Genomic DNA, 19,876 nt, shown 5'->3' with positions numbered 1-19,876 from the left:
CTAAAATCTTGCAGGCATTGATACATGAGAAGAATACTGGTACTTTTAGTTATAGTGATGATGATGATGATGATGATGATGTGATGATGATGATGATAAGAACAGGTCTTTGATCAGTTATCTAAAATCGTAGTACTAGGTAAGTTTTACAACTCAAAAGTTTAAACATTTTATAAAGGTAACTAATATAACACATGTGCTGTATGCCACAGCTCTAGGGCTGAGGTTAATTCCCTCAAATTAAATCGTTTATAATTATAAAGACTATAAATAGTCTTATGTATGGTAAGGTCAGATTTTGTTGCCAAATGGGTCATGGGAAACCTTTTTTAGGGGCTTTTGGATTTTACAGTTTCAGCAGAGGGACACAGATGGCTTATACGAGCTGACCTTTAATACACCATTACACTTCATGAGGGCACGTGGTTGTTTTTTCATCCTGTCCTTCCAGCACCTAACCCAGTGCCTGGCACATAGAAGGGGTGCAATCGATATTTGTTGAATGAATGGAGCACTTACTAGGGGTCAGATGCCATTTTAGGCATAAACATTAGCTTATCCCTCATGACCACCCTATGCAGGAATTATTGTTGGTATTTCCATTTTATAAAAGAGAAAACTAGGAAAGATGAGAGTTAAGAACTTGTTTCGAGATCCTACCAATAGTAAGTGGTGAGTTTCGTAAGTGGATTCTAGAACCCAAGCTCTCGGCCAAGTATTCTATGTTCTTCCACTAGAATGCATGTGCTTTACAAGTGGCCTGCAGGAAGACATTCCAGTGCCAGAAGTGTAGATTTGTGTTGGTGTTTTAACTGCAGTTCTTCAGTTTTGATGTACGTAAGAATTGTCTAAGGTACTTAACCAGAATGTAGTTCCCCAAGGCCCATTCTCACAGTCTCGTATTCAGTAAGTCTAGGTGGGGTTTGGGTAGTTGTATTTCAGACAAGGTCTCCAGGTAATTTCTGTGGGCCCCCAAAACTTGAGATCCATTTGGTTTATACCATGACAGGAAGTATAAGTTGGTAATTAATCACTGGTTCACTCTTGGTCCTGAATTTACTAGCTGTGGGACTTTGTACCAGTGATTTAACCTCTCTCTGCTCTAAGTTTTTTCATCTGTAAGGTTATGAGAATCATGTGAGTCAGAGTAAGAGCTATATGTGTGTGGGATAAATAAAAGTAAAGTATTTTACTCATGGAGTCGACAGTGAGGATTCAAGAAGTTAGAACAGTGCAGGCACATAGCAAGCACTCGATAAATGTTAGCAACTTTTGTTACGGTTATGACTGATAATGACAGCTGCCTGCGGGACTGAGGCCTTGCTAAGACTCAGTCTATGCAGAGTCCAAGAAAATAAATTTGTAGAAGTGGATTTCTGTGTTTAAATATGCCAGCACCGTCCAACTAATAATCATCATTTGAGCTGTAGTTCACCAGCCTATCTCTGAGTTGATTGTGCGATGCTGATGTTCAGGTGGTTGCCATAGAGGGCTAGCGCTCTGTCCCTCTGGCAGTATATTTGTTTTTGATTTTACTATTGTTCTTACTCTTGTGTCTAGGTTTCTGTCCATGTTAGAAGAAGAAGTTTATAGTCAAAACTCTCCTATCTGGGATCAGGACTTTCTGTCGGCCTCTTCCAGAACCAGCCAGCTAGGGATCCAAACAGGTAAAAAACCATTTTTTCTTTTTTCTTTTCAGCATTCAGAGAACAATCAGGAAGTGTTACTTTTCAGCTCACGCTGCATTTATTTGTGTTTTTCATCAAGAAATTGAAGACAGGAGCCAGCAGATTTTGCATCTGCATCTCTATTAATGAGGAGAGCAGGTGCAAATCAGTGAAAACAACTACTGCTCCTACTATTGGGTTTGCTTAGCGTGCACATTACAATTTTAGGCAGCGGGGGGGTTGGAGGGGGCGTGTAAAATACCAGGCAGCTCGGCCCTGTAGGTCACTCCTGGCTCTTTCTAAAGACACTCATAGTCTCCATCAACGGCCTGATATGCCCAGGAATCAAGTTTCAGCCTGGTTTCTGAATCCATGATGTCTGCTTTGTGTATCAAGTTACTGTCAGGATGAGTGAAGACAGCGATCTTGAGTCTCAGGACATGAAGAACTTCCCAGTGGGGCCAGGACATCCTTGCCATTGCCTTGGGTCAGCCAGTGGCATCACCTGGCATTTTGCGAGGATGGAAGACATGTGACTTGTGGAGTCAGGCTGATTCCAGAGAGAGGATCTGAATTCCTGCCTTCGATACTTGGAGGATTTAAAGAAGTTTGGCAGGAGGTGCCAAAGCAGTCATTGATATGTGGCCATGGGGAAAGGCAGAATGCAGAATTTTGACGTTAGAGATTTTAGCAGCTCTAGCTCAATGTGTAGTGTGGGGACTGGTGAGTATCGCTTCCAGGAAAGTTAATTTTACTCTTGCTGGTTTTTTCCAAAAATAATTTTATGTGCAATGAAAGCCACCTTTTTCTGCCCAGCCAAGTGGCTCAGCTGGTTGAGTGTCATCCTGGGCACCCAAAGATTGCCAGTCCGATTCCCGATCAGGGCACAGACCTTGGTTGCAGGTTCCATCCCTGGTCAGGGCACCTACGAAAGGCAACTGATCGATGTTTCTCTCTCACATAGATGTCTGTCTGTCTGTCTGTCTGTCTGTCTGTCTCTTTCACCCACCCTGTTCCTCTCTCTAAGCATGTCGTTGGGTGAGGATTAAAAAAGAAAAAGTAAATAAATAAGTCACCCTTTTTAGTAAATGGTTCTGTGAATTTTGACAAATACATATCGTTGTGTAATCATCAGGATATAGAACAGTTGCATCACCCAGAAAATTCTGTTGTACTCTATGTAGTCCATTCATTGTCCTACCCCCAGCACTGGCTACCACAGGTTTTTCTTTTCCTATAGTTTTTTGTGTGTCTTTTCTAGAAGGTCATATGAATGGTCACATAGTACATAACTTTTTGAGTCTGGCTTCTTTTACTCAGATTCACACATTTGAGAAGGTGGTTAAAAGTGGATGTGTGTGTGTTTTTTCACCTAGAGCCCAAGTTTGAGTATAAATATACTTAAATTCAAAGCAGAATACTTAAAGAATGAGGTATTTTGTTTTGGGTCAAACCCGTCCTGTTTGCATTCTTGTTACCAAAAACATCTTTGCATATATATATATATATATATATTTACCTTAGGTCATAGAATGTGGTCTCATCTTTCTCTGGTCCAAAACCTGTAGAGCTGTGGGGTCTACCTGTGCCTATTACATGCTCCCTCCAGATCTGCATTTCCTGGGCGCGTTCTCTGTGGTGACTGGGCACGTCTTCAGTATTGCTTTCTTTATTTTTTTTAATTTTTTATTATTTTATTTTATTGATTTTCCACAGAGAGGAAGGGAGAGGGATAGAGAGCTAGAAACATCGATGAGAGAGAAACATCGACCAGCTGCCTCCTGCACACCCCCCACCGGGGACATGCCCGCAACCAATGTACATGCCCTTGACCGGAATTGAACCTGGGACCTTTCAGTCCGCAGACCGATGCTCTATCCACTGAGCCAAACCGGTTTCGGCAGTATTGCTTTCTTTATCTCTGCTAGCTTGCAAATGGCATCTCTCCGCAAACCCCTTCCTAATGCTTCCTGTGCCTTCTATCCAGGACTGGATCTCCTTTCTTCCCCACTTTCACAGAACCTTGAGTATATCCTATCCTTGGTTCTCAAACTTGGCTGCACAAGGCATCACCCATGGTGATTTAAAATAATTCTAACTTCTGAGTCCCTTCCCAAGAGTGTGCAGTGTAATTTGCCTAGGGTGTGGCCTGGACATTTTAAAAGCTCCCCAGGTGATTCTGATGTGCAGCAATATTTGAGAATAACGGTGCCATACATGCTTGTACGTGCTTACCGCATGCCCTCGGAGGCCCACTTTTTTTCTGTAGGTCTTTTCTATGAGCGTGACCCTGGATGGTCAGAGACCCAGTTTTGCCACAATAATAATAACCAATATTTCCATAAAGTGCTTGCCTGTGAAGTTTGCTTCATGTCTTTAAGCCTTAGCACAAAGTCTAGGAAGTTGCTGTTATTATCCCCTTTATATAGATGAGAGTTGCCCAAGGTCAGATGTCGTTAAGTGATAAAACTGGGTTTTTCCCCTCGGGTCTGGCTAATTCCTAAACACCAGACTGCATTACGAGCCAGTGCTCTGACCACGACATCCCGCTACTTTGCTGTGCGTTGCGAATGTGCAGGCCAATGCTTGTGGGAGGAATGAGGGAAGAACACAGTTTCCTCCTTCAGGCAGGGGGACACCAAAGCCATTCAGCAGGGTCAACTGGCTCCTTTGTGGAGGGCCTTCCGGAGAGACCCTCCCTGCTCAAAAGTCCCCCTGACCCTTGTCTGCTCAAAACACTACGTGGTCTGTTCCATTTCCAGCAAATTATCTATCATAGCACAGGACGGAAAAGGCAGAGGTTGTCTCTATCCCTCTGGGAATGGCGTGTCTGTTCCTGTGGCTAAGGTTGTAACCCAGTTAAGCTGAATTGTACTCTTCAGCATTACCCGGAGCCGTCAGAACCAGGCTGTCTTCTCCTGTTCTGCTTTAATTGCAGTGTGTTCTCTTTGGGGAAAGAAGAGTGCAATCATCGACTTAATTGGCACGTCTGCACATCTATGCAAGTGTGATAAATGCCATTCATAACGATGGCTCTGAAGGTTTGCAAGGTACTCAGATGTCTGCAGAATCATCAGAGCTTCCTCTGGGCGTAGCACCACTCCAGTGTACTTTGAAAGTCAGGAGGCCTGTGTGCTGGAAGGAACACCATGTAGCCTGGCACTTCAGGATATTCTGAGTCTTTGCATACGCACCGCTGTTCAGTTGAGGGTGCTGTGGACTGTTGTCTCTCTGTTGCTTGGGTTACTTATTCCATCACTGTCTTGGCTGCTGGGAATGGACTCTGCACACTGAACTGTGGCTGCCTTGAAACTTAGATGAACATTCTCTCTGGACATCTGCCTGCATTGCCGTGCTCGGTCCTATATGTGATCATAGTCACTGAAAATGTCTGTATCCCTCATCAACAGCCAATCAGCAGAGCAACATCCTACTCCTTACAAAGGCTTTAAAAACAAGGTTTTCTTTGGAAATAGTCTCAAAAGTACAGAAAAGTTACAAGAATAGAACAAAAATTTTGTATATTGTGTATACTTTACCCAGATGCATTGATTGTTAAAATTATGCCACATTTGCTTTATCACCCCTCCTCCCTCCCCCCACCTCTCTCTCTCTGTTTCTGTATCTGTCTATATGTCTGTCTATCTATCTATCTATCTATCTATCTATCTATCTATCTATCTATGATTTTCTAAACTATTTGAAAGTTGCAAACATCATGCCTCCTTACTGACTTCAGTGGGTATCTTCCAAGAACAAGACCATTCTCTTACTTAACGAGTCTAGTCATCAAAGTAAGGAACTTTAACCTTGATGCAAGGTTACACCTTAATGTTTAATCTACAGGCTATTGTCCATTTTTGCCTCTTATCTCAATGATGTGGTTTATGGCAATTTTGCCTCATATCAGGAGGTACATAATGTTGGCCTCTCTCATTGTTGGCATTCAAGTTTGTAGGTGATATTTACAAGGTTTCTTCACTGCAATGCTACCATTTTTCTTTTGTAATAAAAAAAGTACTTTTGTGGGGAGATACTTAGAAACTATCCTGTCTTCATCAGAATTGTACTCATAAGGTTTAGCCTACACAGATGATTCTCCCTGAATCAATTATTATATGCTGGCTGCCATTGTTCCTTCCTTATTTATTTGTTGGTGTTCATCTGTAAGGAAGAGCTTTACCTTCTCCCCACTTATTTGTCTGTTCATTTAGGATTTTATCAATATGGACTCAGATATTTCTATTCTATTCAGTGGGTTATAATCCATTACTGTCTTTATTATCATGCTCACATTGACCCTATTTCTTTTATTTTAAAGATGACTTCTTTGTGGTGTTGGGCCGGAATGGGATGGTCTCATGTGCACTTGGTTCCTCATTGCCCAAGAAAAGAGTCATCTAATGCCTTCTTTTTCTTTTCTTGGCAGTCATCAATCCACCTCCTGTGGCTGGGACGATTTCATACACTTCAAACTCATCTTCTCTTGAGCAGCCGAATGGAGGGAGCAGCAGTCCTTCTGGCAAAGGCTCGTCTGGGCTTGAGGCAAACCCAGGTAGGCACTTAGGGGGCACAATAGAGGGCTGTGATTTGCCCTAGAAGTTCTTTTGTAATATGAGAAGTTCCAGAGGTAGTCTTAGACCAACTACAGGTTGTTCATGTCCAGGATTTTGATGGCTGGAAATGACTTTGAGCTGTATTGGGTAGTTATTGCTGTGTAACACATCAACCCAAAATGCAGAGCCTTAAAACAAAACTATAATCATCTATACTAATAAAAGAGTAATATGCTAATTAGACCGGACATCTTCCAGATGTCCTTCCGGACAAAGCCACGGTGGTGGGGCTGAGGCAGAGGTGGTTAGGGGTGATCAGGCTGGCAGCGGAGGGCAGTTGGACATCCCCTGAGGGGTCCTGGATTGGAGAGGGTGCAGGCCGGGCTGAGGGATTCCCCTCCCGCACAAATTTCGTGCACCGGGCCTCTAGTTTATTATAATAAACTAGATTCTGTGTGTTACCTGGTTGGTGGCTGAGCTCCTTTGGACAAGATACTAGACATTGCTCTTTTCCTGCTTAATTAAAGATAGTGAGATTACTATATGGAGACGTGCTTAGTGGGATTTACTCCTGACGAATCAATTACATTAGAACATATAAATTTTAAAAATATTTTAATACTGATGAATATCACATCACAGGAAAATTTTAATTTATATATAAAAATAAGTACATGCTATGACAGAAAAAAAAAAATAAGGAACCCCCCCCCCCCCCCCCCCCCACACACACACACACATGATAGTAGAAAAAAACAAAACAAAAAGACACCATACACTCTAATAAGGAAAATGGGAGAAAGTTTTCCTTGTATTTGCCTGGCCTTTCCCAGCATGTGACACGTTGAGAATGGCCCTGCTCACTTTGTCAGCCATAATTTTAAGGCAAAAAAGCATTGTGAGAGATAAAGAATGAAAAAATTAAATTCACCAGCCAAAAAATCCCACACCATTTCACTAGTATATTTCTTTTTAAAAAAAATATATATTTTATTGATTTTTTAACAGAGAGGAATGGAGAGGGATAGAGAGTTAGAAACATCGATGAGAGAGAAACATTGATCAGCTGCCTCCTGCACACCCCCTACTGGGGATGTACCCGCAACCAAGGTACATGCCCTTGACTGGAATTGAACCCGGGACCCTTCAGTCTGCAGGCCGACGCTCTATCCACTGAGCCAAACCGGTCAGGGCTCACTAGTATATTTCAAATATATACAGACATAATATACATACACACCTATATAAAAATACATATATACATACATATAGGAGAGAATTAACAGAACTACAAGGAGAAATAAATCAACCAATAGTTGAAAACAAAGAAACATCTCTGAATAATTCATAGATCAAGCAGACAAAACTGTCAGTAACAATATAGGAGTCCTGAAAACATGATCAACAAATTTAATCTAATGGACATATAGAGATCATTGTTCTTAAAAACTGGAAAATACACACTTATTTCAAGAAGACACTATGCATTTATAAATAATTGGTCATGTTTTAGGCCATAAAGCAAGTTTCAAAATTTTTTGCTATCTTTTTATTACATGGACTGTGTATGTTCTCTGACCACAAAGGGACTAAATTAGAGATTAATAATGAATGATAACTAGCATAATTCCTTGCATTTACAAATGAAGTAATGAATGCTTTAATAACTCATATATCAAGTTAAAAATTATCATAGAAAATAGAAAGTGTTCAGAATGGATCTATGGTTGGCAGTAATTGTGACCTTCTTCCTGCTTTTTCCACCTTTCACTGCCACCTCTTCTCTGGGTAAATGGAGATTTGACTTTCATACCTATTAGTGTTATTAGATAATTGGTTGGATTGGTCAACATATGTTATCTGCTTTGTGTTTAAAATAGCCCATTGTTTCCCCTTTTATTTTGATCATCACAGGAGAAAAGAGGAAAATGAATGACTCTCATGTTTTGGAGGAGGCCAAGAAACCCCGAGTTATGGGGGATATTCCAATGGAATTAATCCACGAGGTCATGTCTACCATCACGGACCCTGCAGTGATGGTTGGACCAGAGGTCAGTGGGGTAAACCTGGCAGCCAGCTGGTAGACCTCTTCTGCTCTCCTAGCCACTCTAGCTGTCCAAAATGGGGATAGAATCGCTGAGAATTAGCATGCTATGCTACCCTGGTTTGCATTTAACTTGGTGGTCAGGGTAGGAAGGGTAGGAAAGGCTAGTTGGAGAGGTGATTTCCCCTTGATGAATATCACATCACAGGGAAACTTACTAATAATCTCACACAGTTCAAGTCATTTCTCCTCCCTCAACTTCCTATCTTGAAAAATTTAAACTATAAATGTTGTCCTGTCTCCACTCCCTTTATATATATATTTCAGAGAAGAAGAAAGAGGGAGAGAGAGATAGACATATCAATGATGAGAGAGAGTCATTGATTGGCTGCCTCCTGCACGACCCCCACTGGGGATCGAGCCCACAACCAGGGCATGTGCCCTTGACCGGAATAGAACCTGGGACCCTTCAGTCCTCAGGCTGATGCACTATCCACTGAGCCAAACCGGGTAGGGCCTGTCTCCATTCTCTTAAGAGAAAAGCTCTGTGTAATTTTTTCTTGTCTTCTGCACCCCAGAACAATCTTCTGTCAGCACATTCGGCCAGGGATGAGGCAGCAAGGATGGAAGAGCGCAGGGGTGTGATTGAATTTCACGTGGTCGGCAATTCCCTGAACCAGAAACCCAACAAGAAGATCCTGATGTGGCTGGTGGGTCTACAGAACGTGTTCTCCCATCAGCTGCCCCGAATGCCCAAAGAGTACATCACACGGCTTGTCTTTGACCCGTAAGTGGTGCTTCGCTCTTCCTTCTTGTCTTACTACCTTTTTAAATGAAAGAGGAACTACTCAGAAAGTGAAAGTCAGCCATAGGCAACCACTGAATCCTGCTGCGTCTTGTCACGCTGTGGATACAGGGATCCATTAAGTTAATTTCCTTGTCCAAGGCATTAAAATTAATTTTTCAACAATTCACAATTTTTTTTGTTAATAATAATAATGAAGCTTTGTGTTTTAAGTTGCTGGTGACTATCCTATGCTTCATTCATTGTAGCAATGAAAGAACATAAACACTAAGAAGATGCCCCAATTTTTTAAGAGTCAAAACGTTCTTGATTTTGGTGCCTTAACTAGGAATCATGGTTGCCTGGGTCTGGGAAAATTATTGGGATATCAGAGAAGTTTACTTTGAAAATTCACTTCTTTAAAAAAAACTTTAAAAAAAACCCCAGCACCTAAACTTCTCTAATTGAATGTATTTTAACATATATAGCCCAATAGCCTATGTGGACTATGATTTATGCATATGACAATTAGAGTGACATTTTAGACAGAGAGGAGGTCAGACAGGGTTCTATAATGCAAGGTTTGCAAGTTGTACATTTTGTACAAGTTGTATTATTTCCCATAATGTATCCGTAATATTTCTGAATAAGACTAATCTTCAGAAACATATGCCACTTTGTTCGTGACTTGGTGCTCTCTCCCTAGCCCCCAACCCTGGGCCCCTGTTCCCGTACTGAAGCATGTACTCTGTTCTTTATTTGTAAACCTCAGAGCATTGTTAGGTGGCTGGCATTTTGTTCTGGTGGACTCTGCGATGAAGACTTGTACAGGAAAGCTTGCTCTAAAAGTCCACATTAAAGAATGGTCTGGTGAGATGGTGACTAGATAAAGGAGGTTTCCATAGAAACGCAGGAAAAACACTGCCCCCTCCTTCCTGGTTGGTTAATAAGGAACGCCCCCTCAAAAGTATATTTATATAACCAAGATAGGTAAAACTGATATAATCTTATTTTTTCAGGAAACACAAAACCCTTGCTTTAATTAAAGATGGCCGTGTTATTGGTGGTATCTGTTTCCGGATGTTTCCATCCCAAGGATTCACGGAGATTGTTTTCTGTGCTGTAACATCAAATGAGCAAGTCAAGGTAAGGGTAACCCACGGTCTTAGAAGAAAAGCAGAATGTGGTATTTCTCACGAAAGCTGCAGCGATTGGGAAGGGCTCTGGGCCCTGTCCAGAGAAGGTTCAAAGTGGAGTTCAGGACTCTCAGAAGCATCCTCTCACATGAGTGTGTGTGTATGTGCCTGAGGTGAATAAATGTTCCACATACCAACAGGTGTGCTTCTACCAAGGCTCTGTTGGACCTTGGGACAAAGTACAGGGACTGCACAGCCCCAGATGCAACTCAGGTATAGTCTGTGGCAAGTGAAGGATGACTGAAAAGAAATCGCAGTGTTCATTGTTAATTTACTCATGGATTCACACACACAGCACACACACACACACACACACACACACACACACACACAACTGGAGACAGGGAACCATCAGCAAGGATATGGTGTGATGTGGATTAGGAAGATGATTTAGGTGGCTTACACTTACACTTCAGAGAGATTTCTTATGACTTTGTCCCTCACCGGGGGCAGGAACTAAAGAAATTTCACAAGGGAAGCTGTGAAAATTTTGAAATTTATGGCTACGTTTCAGAAGTATTCATGCTGGGTTTGGAATGTAGTGTTTTTAGGGGGTGGTGTGTGTGTGTGTGACTAATGTACTTTCCCGATTATTCTTGGCCTAGGTCCCTTTCTCCCCAGGAACTCTGGCTGTTTTATTGATATCACGGTTGGTATCACAGCCTGACTGGAATAAACTAGACTCTCAATGGGCAGAAAGAGCTCTGATCTAGGTTAGATTGTGTTCTATTCTGCTGCCCTTAGGGAAATGGAGGCAGGAAATGTGTCTTTAGAAGATTATTCATTTGGTATTTGGGGAGCCCTAGAGAATATCATGCAAATGTATGGCGGGTGGTGGAAAGATAAGCAGCTCAGGATTAGCTGGCTGCTGAGAAAAATCAGCCAAGGTCTGAGGCAGTGTTGTCCCGTGAAATACAGCGTGCTGGGCAAATGTGAGGCATACATGTGATTTTACGTATTCTAGCAGCCACATTAAAAAGAAAGTCAAATTAATTTTTAAAATATATTTCATCTTACCCAGTATATCCAAAGTGTTGTCATTGCAAAGCTACTCAATGCTATGACGGATTATGAACGAGACAGTCTTCATGCTTTGTTTTGTACTAAATCTCGGAGATCAAGTGTGTATTTTACACTTACAGCTTGTCTCGGCTCAGAGTATAGCCACATTTCAGATGCTCCCTGGGCACATGTGGCCCATGGTTCATGTATTGGACAGTGCAGGTCTAAGCATCGCTGCCTCGTGCAGCTACAAAGAAGCAATGCCATTGGCAGAAAACAAAAATAAGTCTCTAGAAGCAATCATTCTCTGCTTGAAGGCTACAGCTAGTACTGTGGGTACCTTTGCTTTCATTAGCAGCCTTACTCTGCTCCCGGTGCCAATTATAGCCACTGAGGTTATTTATACTCACAAAGCACAAATGGGGCTTTTTGCTTTTGGCTCAGAGTACGAAGCATCAAAGGGCAAAATGCATTAGTCTTATATTTGTCGTTCTGACCGGAAAAGTGAGGGCTCAAATTTGCTCGAAAATGATCTCTAGTTCTTTTTCAAGAAGTTCTGACTGTGTGTCTTTAGATGGTGCTGTTGTTGTTTCGATTCCTTTTTTTTTAAATTTTTGTTTACCTCTAGCCAAAGTGAGAAACAATTCCAAATGTCCAGAGTTTAGGAGCTTACTTAAAAAGAAAATTTTGTTGGCTTTTCGTAGGGAGAGGAGCTGGCAAATGAGTCCCTGGTTTATAGTGTCAGAAAAAAAAGATTGCATAATTTTTGTTTTCAAAGAAAGCTACACCAACCACCTTGTTTGGAAAGGTTGATTAAGGTTGACTTGGACACTTTTAGGGATACCAGAGGGAAACTAAAGGTATTTAATATGAATTGGATGCTTTGTCTTATTACTTTCCAGAAGGGCACTTTATTTTTTCCCCTCAAAACATGTAATTTTCTAAAGACTTGAAGGAAGGTGGCCAAACATCACAAAATCAGTAGGAAGAACTAGAAAAAAAAAATCACTTTTTGTGACTTATAACGGTAGTTTTAGGGGGAAAAAAAAAGATTATTCTCTTAAAACTGGATAGAAAGGACGAGTGTGGTAGAAGCCAGTGCTTGGTACCATCCATTTGTGAAAACAGAGTGTTCATAAGTGGTTTTAAATGTTTCTTTAATACATTAAAAATCTTGGCTAAATGATACTTTAGAATTTGTGTCCACTCTTTTTGGAATATTATGCTTACCACCAAATTCCTGCGAATGCTTGAAGTAGGATTTGCATGTGAATTTATCTTGCTCAAAGCACACACAAGATAATATTTGGAAAGTTCCTCACCTGGTTAGAGACTGTCTCCTCAACTAAGAATTATTTGGATTTGATATCATATGCAACTGGAAAGTTACATGCCTAATACTTGTTTACTATAATAAATATTTAAACAAACACAAGTTACCAGGCAGATTTGGAAAAGAATCCTTTTGGTGGCAACTCAAAATAAAGGCATACAAACAAGGGAAATAGTTCTGGGGTGGAAATCTAAACATTTGCTTCTAATAGTTTAATGTTGGCAATGCTTCTTTAACCAAATAAATCTTTGAGCTACCACTAATGCCAGTCACAGTGCTAGAGAGGATTCAAGTTAAAAGACACAACCCGCCCTAACTGGTTTGGCTCAGTGGATAGAGCGTCGGCCTGCGGACTTAGAGGTCCCAGGTTCGATTCCGGTCAAGGGCATGTACCTTGGTTGCTGGCACATCCCCAGTAGGAGGTATGCAAGAGGCAGCTGATCAATGTTTCTAGCTCTCTATCCCTCTCCCTTCCTCTCTGTAAAAAAATCAATAAAATATATTTAAAAAAAAAAAAAAAAGACACAACCCATACTCCCAAGCAACTTGGACTATGGAAAATTTCTTTGGAGAGGTGACCACTGATGAAACATATCTTATGTAGGTTTTGAGAAGCTGTTTACAAAAGAAAAATTATTGTTGTTCTTAGGAGGCAAATCATTGGATTGTGGGTGAAGGGGGGGAAATTTATAGTTCTATTAATTCCTTACAAGATAGATGGTATATACAACAAAAGCCTAGCTCTCTTCCATCAACCACATCTATGTTAAAGTGAATTTCATCAGAAAACATATTTCCTACTAATCTCTAGACATTACTATATATATGCACAGGCAGTTCCCTCCAAGTAGTCAATCCTTTTCTCTTGTCCAATTTTAAAAATTTTCTTTAAAAATAATTTAAAATTAGACAGCTCATACACAAATACATTTTCAGATAAACAAAAATACCACTCCCCCTTCAAGTCCCTGCTGTCCCACTATTGTCAGCTTGGTGTGCATCCTTCCAGTTGCTTCTCTACTGATTTACATGCTGGGAAATGTACCTCTGTGTAATAGGTGACTGTGTGTTCTGTAGTCATTGTTTATGTAAATAGAATTCATACTATTCATATACCTAAAAAAAACTTCTCATTATGTCTTAGGGGTCCTTCAAATTCATTGTGTGTGTGTGTGTGTTGTATATATATATATATATATATATATATATATATATATATATATATATATATACATACATATATATATATATATTTAAATTTATATTTAGTTCAATTAAAATGAAATAAAATGTAAAATTCAATTTTTTAGTCAAGTACTCAATAGCCACAGTGTGACTAATGGCTACCATATAGATAAAGAACTATTCCATCATTGCAGAGATTTCCATTAAACAGTACAGATAGGGAGCCATTTTATTCTTTTTTTTATTTCAAAATGTGGATGCACCGTAATTTATGTAATCATTTCCCTATTGACACATTTATGCTTTTTTCTGTCACAAACAGGGCTCTGTTTGTAATTGTTTTTCTGGACACTGAAAAGTAGAATTGCTGCATGAATGAATGTGGCTTCTCTAAATTAAAAAAAATTGTTTCCAGGTTGCCCTTTTCAATGGGTTTACCAATTTACATTTTCACCAGTGGTGTTGAGGGTACCATGTCCCCCTATTATTACTGACACTGGGTACCATGAACTGGAAAGATATTTGAGTATACTGCCCTGGCTGGGTGTCTCAGGTGGATGGAGTGTCATCTCATACACCAAAAGGTTGTGGGTTCAATCCCTGGTTGGGGCACATGTGAGAGGTAGTTGAACGAAGTGTCTCTCTCTTCCTCTCTCCTTCCTCTCTCTCTAAAAAATCAATGAAAACAGGTGAGGATTAAAAAGAAATATTCATACTGTTGAGTGAAATATTGCTTCTCCTGATGGAGTGCTCTGATTACTATTGAGGTCATATATCATTTGTCAGTAATATTTATTGCTTGTTCCTTTCCTCTGACAATATTTTTAAGGCTGTCTCTTTTTCTGATATTGATCCTATTGAAGATATTTATGCATTTTTGATATTAAACCTTTATAATATATGTTACAACTATACCCTTCCAAATTTGTCCCTTGTCTTTTGTTTAAGATATCTTAAATAGCTTATGATATCTGTAAGGTTTTAAAATTCGAAGTAGTCTACTTAGTAAATTAGTCCTTTCTTTTATGCTTTTGTATTTTATGTTTTTTTAAAGAAGCTTCTTTGTACCCCTAGGTTGTAAACCCACTTTTCTATATCTTTTGTATAGGTTTATTTTTCCTTACATTTAGATTGCCAATCTATCTTCTTACCTTGTTTTCCATATGACATAAGTCTTTTAAGACCTAACTCACACATATTCTTACCTTTTGTACTCTCTTCCTTCTCCCCCTTAATGATATTACAGCCTTTTTCTCTATTATAGGTACAAATACATCACTCTGTATCAGTGCTGTGCAATCTATATATATAAAAGCCTAATATGCAAAGTGTCCCCTCTGGAGTTCAACCGACTGGAAGTTTGATCGCTCGCTATGACGTGTGCTGACCACCAGGGGGTGGCGCCGAATGAAGGAAGGCCCCGGTCAGCAGCTGGCAGCCACTAGGGACCCTACCCGTGCACGAATTTCTGCACTGGGCTTCTAGTAGAAATATATTGTGAGCTTCAAATGCAAGCCACACATGTAATTTTAAAATTTCTAGTGTCTATATGTTTATTTTTATTAAATCCTCACCCAAGGATATTTTTTCATTGATATTTAGAGAGAGTGGAAGGGAGAGGGAAAAGACAGAAATATTGATGTGAGAGAAACACATCAATTGGTTGCCTCCTGCATATGCCCCGACCAGGGCCTGGGCTGGGGAGGAGCCTGGAACCTGGGCATGTGCCTTTGACGGGAATCGAACCCTTTGGTCCTCAGGTTGACGTTCTATACACTGAGCCAAACCGGCTGGGGCTCTTGTGTCTATATTTTTAAAAAGTAAAATCAAACAGGTGAAACTAATTTTCATATTTTCCATTTAACCTGCTATGTCCACAATATTGTCATGTCAGCATATGAGAGGTATACATTGTTATTAATAAGAACTTTTTTTCTGATGTGTCTTTTACACTCCAGTACATCTCAACTTGGACTGGTCACGTTTCAGTTGCTCAGAAGCCGCTGTGGCTAGTAGCTGCCATATTGAACAGTGCAGCTCTATGCTCTAATTGTGTGTTTATATGTTTATCTTTCCCATTTAACTCTCTTGTCCTCAAGGAGAGAGGGATTTCAGTTCATCCTTTTAGTTGAGTTTTATTTGGACTCACAGTGTGTCAGTAATGTGATCTGTTTGGGAAAAGGTAAAATGTCCTTGGGTAACATCAGTAGGAGAATAATTTCCAGGAGAGGTAGACTTCCAGCCTCACATGCGGTAGAGAACTAGACCAGATGGCTGCCAGAGGTCCTTCTTGCCTGAGGCAGCTTCATGAGATCATACCTGTAAGCGCATTTGAGTTTTTTATAAAAGTGTGTCACCGAGTTCTAAAATGCTCATCCTATCTAATAAAAGAGTAATATGCAAATTGACCATCACTCCAACACACAAGATGGCTGCCCCCATGTGGTCAAAGATGGCTGCCCCCATGTGGACACAAGATGGCTGCCACAAGATGGCCAGCAGGGGAGGGCAGTTGGGAGGGATCAAGCCAGCAGGGGAGGGCAGTTGTGGGCAATCAGGCCATCAGGGTAGGGCAATAGGGAGGGACCAGGCCTGCAAGGGAGGTCAGTTGGGGGCAATCAAGCCTGCAGGGGAGGGCAGTTAGGGGTGACCAGGCTGGCAGGGGAGGGAAGTTGGGGGCGACCGGGCCTGCAGGGAAGGGTAGTTGGGGGGGGGGGGACCCAGGCCTGCAGGGGAGAGCAGTTGGGGGGGACCAGGCCTTTAGGGGAGGGCAGTTAGGGATGACCAGGCCTTTAGGGGAGGGCAGTTAGGGGTGACCAGGCCTGCAGGGGACAGCAGTTAGGGGCAATCAAGCTTGCAGGGGAGCAGTTAGGCATCAATCAGGCTGGCAGGGGAGTGGTTATGGGGTGATCAGGCTGGCAGGCAGAAGCAGTTAGGGGCAATCAGGAAGGCAGGCAGGCGAGCAGTTGGGAGCCAGCAGTCCTGGATTGTGAGAGGGATGTCAGACTGCCTGTTTAGACAGACGGTTGGACATCCCTCGAGGGGTCCCAGGTTGGAGAATGTGCAGGCTGGGCTGAGGGACGCTCCCCGCCCCCCGTGCACGAATTTCGTGCACCGGGCCTCTAGTGTGAAGATATTTGTGTCTGGATGCTGGGATTTCATCTCTTTTTATGAGGTTCTGAAACAGTCGTTTTAAATTTATAGATTTCCTGTACGTTTTATATATCACTGAGAAACTTGGTAATTGCATTTTGTTTTTCATATTTCAATCATTCATTTTTTTCAACATTGTTCACTCGCTTTAGTTACTTCCTAATGTCTTCTGGCTCTCTCAGAAGATTCTGGGCTTCTTGGACCTTGTTTGGATAAGACCAAGTTGACATCCCGTGTCTAAGATGATGCAGTTGAAGAACTGCTGATTTGCACTACACAGGAAACGCTCGGATTAGTTAACATTCCAGTAAAGATTAGCGCTGTTTGTTTACATTGCTCCTTTCATGTGAGGTCCTCAAATACTTTGAGGATAAGCAGAAATGTGTAATCCGTATTTACTCCTAAAACTTCTTTATTAATATTCAGCAAGTAACTTTAGTGTTGAACTTGAAGCTTATAGCCTTAGTGTGTTATTTCTCAAAGGACCAGAAACTTGTATTTCTAAGTAATGATTATATCTCAGTTTAAGGATTTTGAATGTTTTGGTTCAATGTCCAGAAATGCAAGAAAGTATGTTAGTATTATATTGGTAAAATATATCAAAGTACAAATTCCTAAACTTACCAGTTTTTCCCGATGAAAATTTGTAGGACTTATTTTTTCTTCAGAACCTAATATATTTGTCTGTATACTAACTTCCTTCCACATAGGGGTATGGAACACACCTGATGAATCATTTGAAAGAATTTCATATAAAACATGACATCCTGAACTTCCTCACATATGCAGATGAATATGCAATCGGATATTTCAAGAAACAGGTAAGTTTTTCACTGTGCAACACTGTTTTGTCATTCCTTTTTAAAATATGCACTCAGGTAGCCTTCATTCCAATAAGTCTTTCCTTTGCCCCCACTCAGTGTTTTCTGCTTATAAGAAGGACATACATTTATTTTATAAGCCTTAAGTAAGGTTCAGACTGGATTCAGAGGGTATGACCAGCACATAGTACATACTAGATAAATATTTGTTGAGTGAATGAATGTCATCTCTGAGTGAAATATAATATTGCATCCTGTCATTCTAAATTATCTCATCCCAGTGTGGGCGAGTCGAGTTCTCCAGGTATGAGAGACATAGATTCAGTCTGTGGAAAGCCTCTCTTTAGAGCAGAGAGGAAATTCTCACGTTTAGGAAGAGCTCCAGATGATTCTGGTTCCATCGTGCACAGCAGGCTGGGAGATTGGTTGCCCTCAGTTCTTATCAGAGGTTTCAGCTTGGCTTTTTAAGGATTATTTTTTGGCTGCACACTTATTTTCACAGTGCTTTATAATCCCTGTACATTTTTTACATCTGACTACAAAAGTCATATACAGTTATTGTAGAAAATTTGGAAATTATAGTGAAACACACACACAAAAAAATAGGAAAAATTGCTTGCAATTTTACCACCCAGAGAAATTTAATGTTAATTGATGTTTGGATATATACCCTTCTAATATTCTTTTCTGTGTGTATTTGTGAGTGTATATAAATATAAAAATTGGCTCATATTGTAATTACTTGCTTTTTTTACTTTATTTTTATTTATTTTTTTAATATATTTTATTGATTTTTTACAGAGAGGAAGAGAGAGGGATAGAGAGTTAGAAACATCGATGAGAGAGAAACATCGATCAGCTGCCTCTTGCACACCCCCCACTGGGGATGTGCCCGCAACCAAGGTACATGCCCTTGACCGGAATCGAACCTGGGACCCTTGAGTCTGCAGGCCGACGCTCTATCCACTGAGCCAAACCGGTTTCGGCGCTTTTTTTACTTTATATATTCTGATAATTTTTTATGACTTTTGCTAGTTCTCTGAAATGTTGTATAAATAGAAAATAATTTATTAAACCAATTCCACATTTTGGGGGCATTTAGGTATTTTCTGTATGTAAGTGTACATGTGTGAGTATGTGTGTGTGTGTGTGTATGAGTGTGTGTGTGTTGCCCTCATGTGTGGTAATTTGCTTTGGATTGATGTCTAGAAGTAGAGTTGCTTCCAGACATAGTTAAGGCTTTGTAACACATTGCCAAATACTGTAACAATTTCTGTTCTTGTCAGTGGTATATAAGGGGGCTCAGGAAATTGGGTGATAATTGAAAAGTAGGCTTTTACCCCTTTCCTGGGTAACAAATTGCATTTGTTTGCATTTAGGTGATCATAGCGAGTTTTGACTTGTTTTTCCTTGTTCGTTGACCCCTTTGTATTAATTTTTCTTTTCTTTTGAATTGCCAATTCATTGTATTTTGCCTTTTTTCTATTAAAATATTTATTTTTACATTGATTTATGAAAACTTTGTATATAAGGAGTTTAACCTTTTATTTTATGATTTCCTCTTGCATGTCATGTTTTAACATTGTTTATAGCTTTTTCTTTAATTTACCCAATTTTAAAGACTTTAAAACATAAGTCTATTAACTTCTTTTAAAAAAAAATATATAGGTTCTTATATGAGTAGAAAGCATCCCCTCTTCCAACGTCAGGTAATTAATGGCCTGTATATATTTTTTTCTCATTTTGGGGGATGCATTTGTGGCTTTTGTAATGAAACTTACCTGACAGAACTCAGTGGGATTGTTTCACTGAGGGCTTAAGAGTCCGCTTTCCCAGGTTGTAAGTACATTGCACAGCGTGAGATCTCAGCCATGATTCTTAAATGACTTGCCTGTAGTCCTCTTTGGAGGGGAAAATAAGTTTTTGCTGAAAGAGAAGGCAGGAAACTGCTGGTGATAGTTCTGAAGCCCAAGTAATTTTCTGCAAAAAAACTGAAATAGGCACTGTAAGGAAAATTATGTTTATATTATAAATATATGAATACATACCCTGTGGCACTATGTTATTACAGCTTAGAGCATGTAAATATATATGTTGCAAAGCATTAATGTCACTGACACAACCACAAAGTTTTT

At 40.3% G+C, this 19,876-nt stretch overlaps 1 protein-coding gene across 1 annotated transcript in view; it reads left to right on the top strand.

Moving 5' to 3' along the window:
• KAT2B (lysine acetyltransferase 2B) overlaps positions 1 to 19,876 on the top strand; it is an 89,112-nt gene that overhangs the window by 57,572 nt on the left and 11,664 nt on the right. Inside the window, exons 7-12 of the mRNA XM_008153493.3 lie at positions 1,561 to 1,667; positions 6,097 to 6,222; positions 8,138 to 8,274; positions 8,846 to 9,054; positions 10,071 to 10,197; positions 17,631 to 17,741. Coding sequence (XP_008151715.3) covers positions 1,561 to 1,667; positions 6,097 to 6,222; positions 8,138 to 8,274; positions 8,846 to 9,054; positions 10,071 to 10,197; positions 17,631 to 17,741 — 817 coding nt within the window. The remainder of the gene's footprint in view (positions 1 to 1,560; positions 1,668 to 6,096; positions 6,223 to 8,137; positions 8,275 to 8,845; positions 9,055 to 10,070; positions 10,198 to 17,630; positions 17,742 to 19,876) is intronic.

The sequence above is a fragment of the Eptesicus fuscus genome, chromosome 18, assembly GCF_027574615.1.
Source record: "Eptesicus fuscus isolate TK198812 chromosome 18, DD_ASM_mEF_20220401, whole genome shotgun sequence".
NCBI classification, from domain to species: domain Eukaryota; kingdom Metazoa; phylum Chordata; class Mammalia; order Chiroptera; family Vespertilionidae; genus Eptesicus; species Eptesicus fuscus.
Note: the sequence above shows the minus strand (reverse complement) of the source record. Positions and strands in the feature narration are given on the sequence as shown.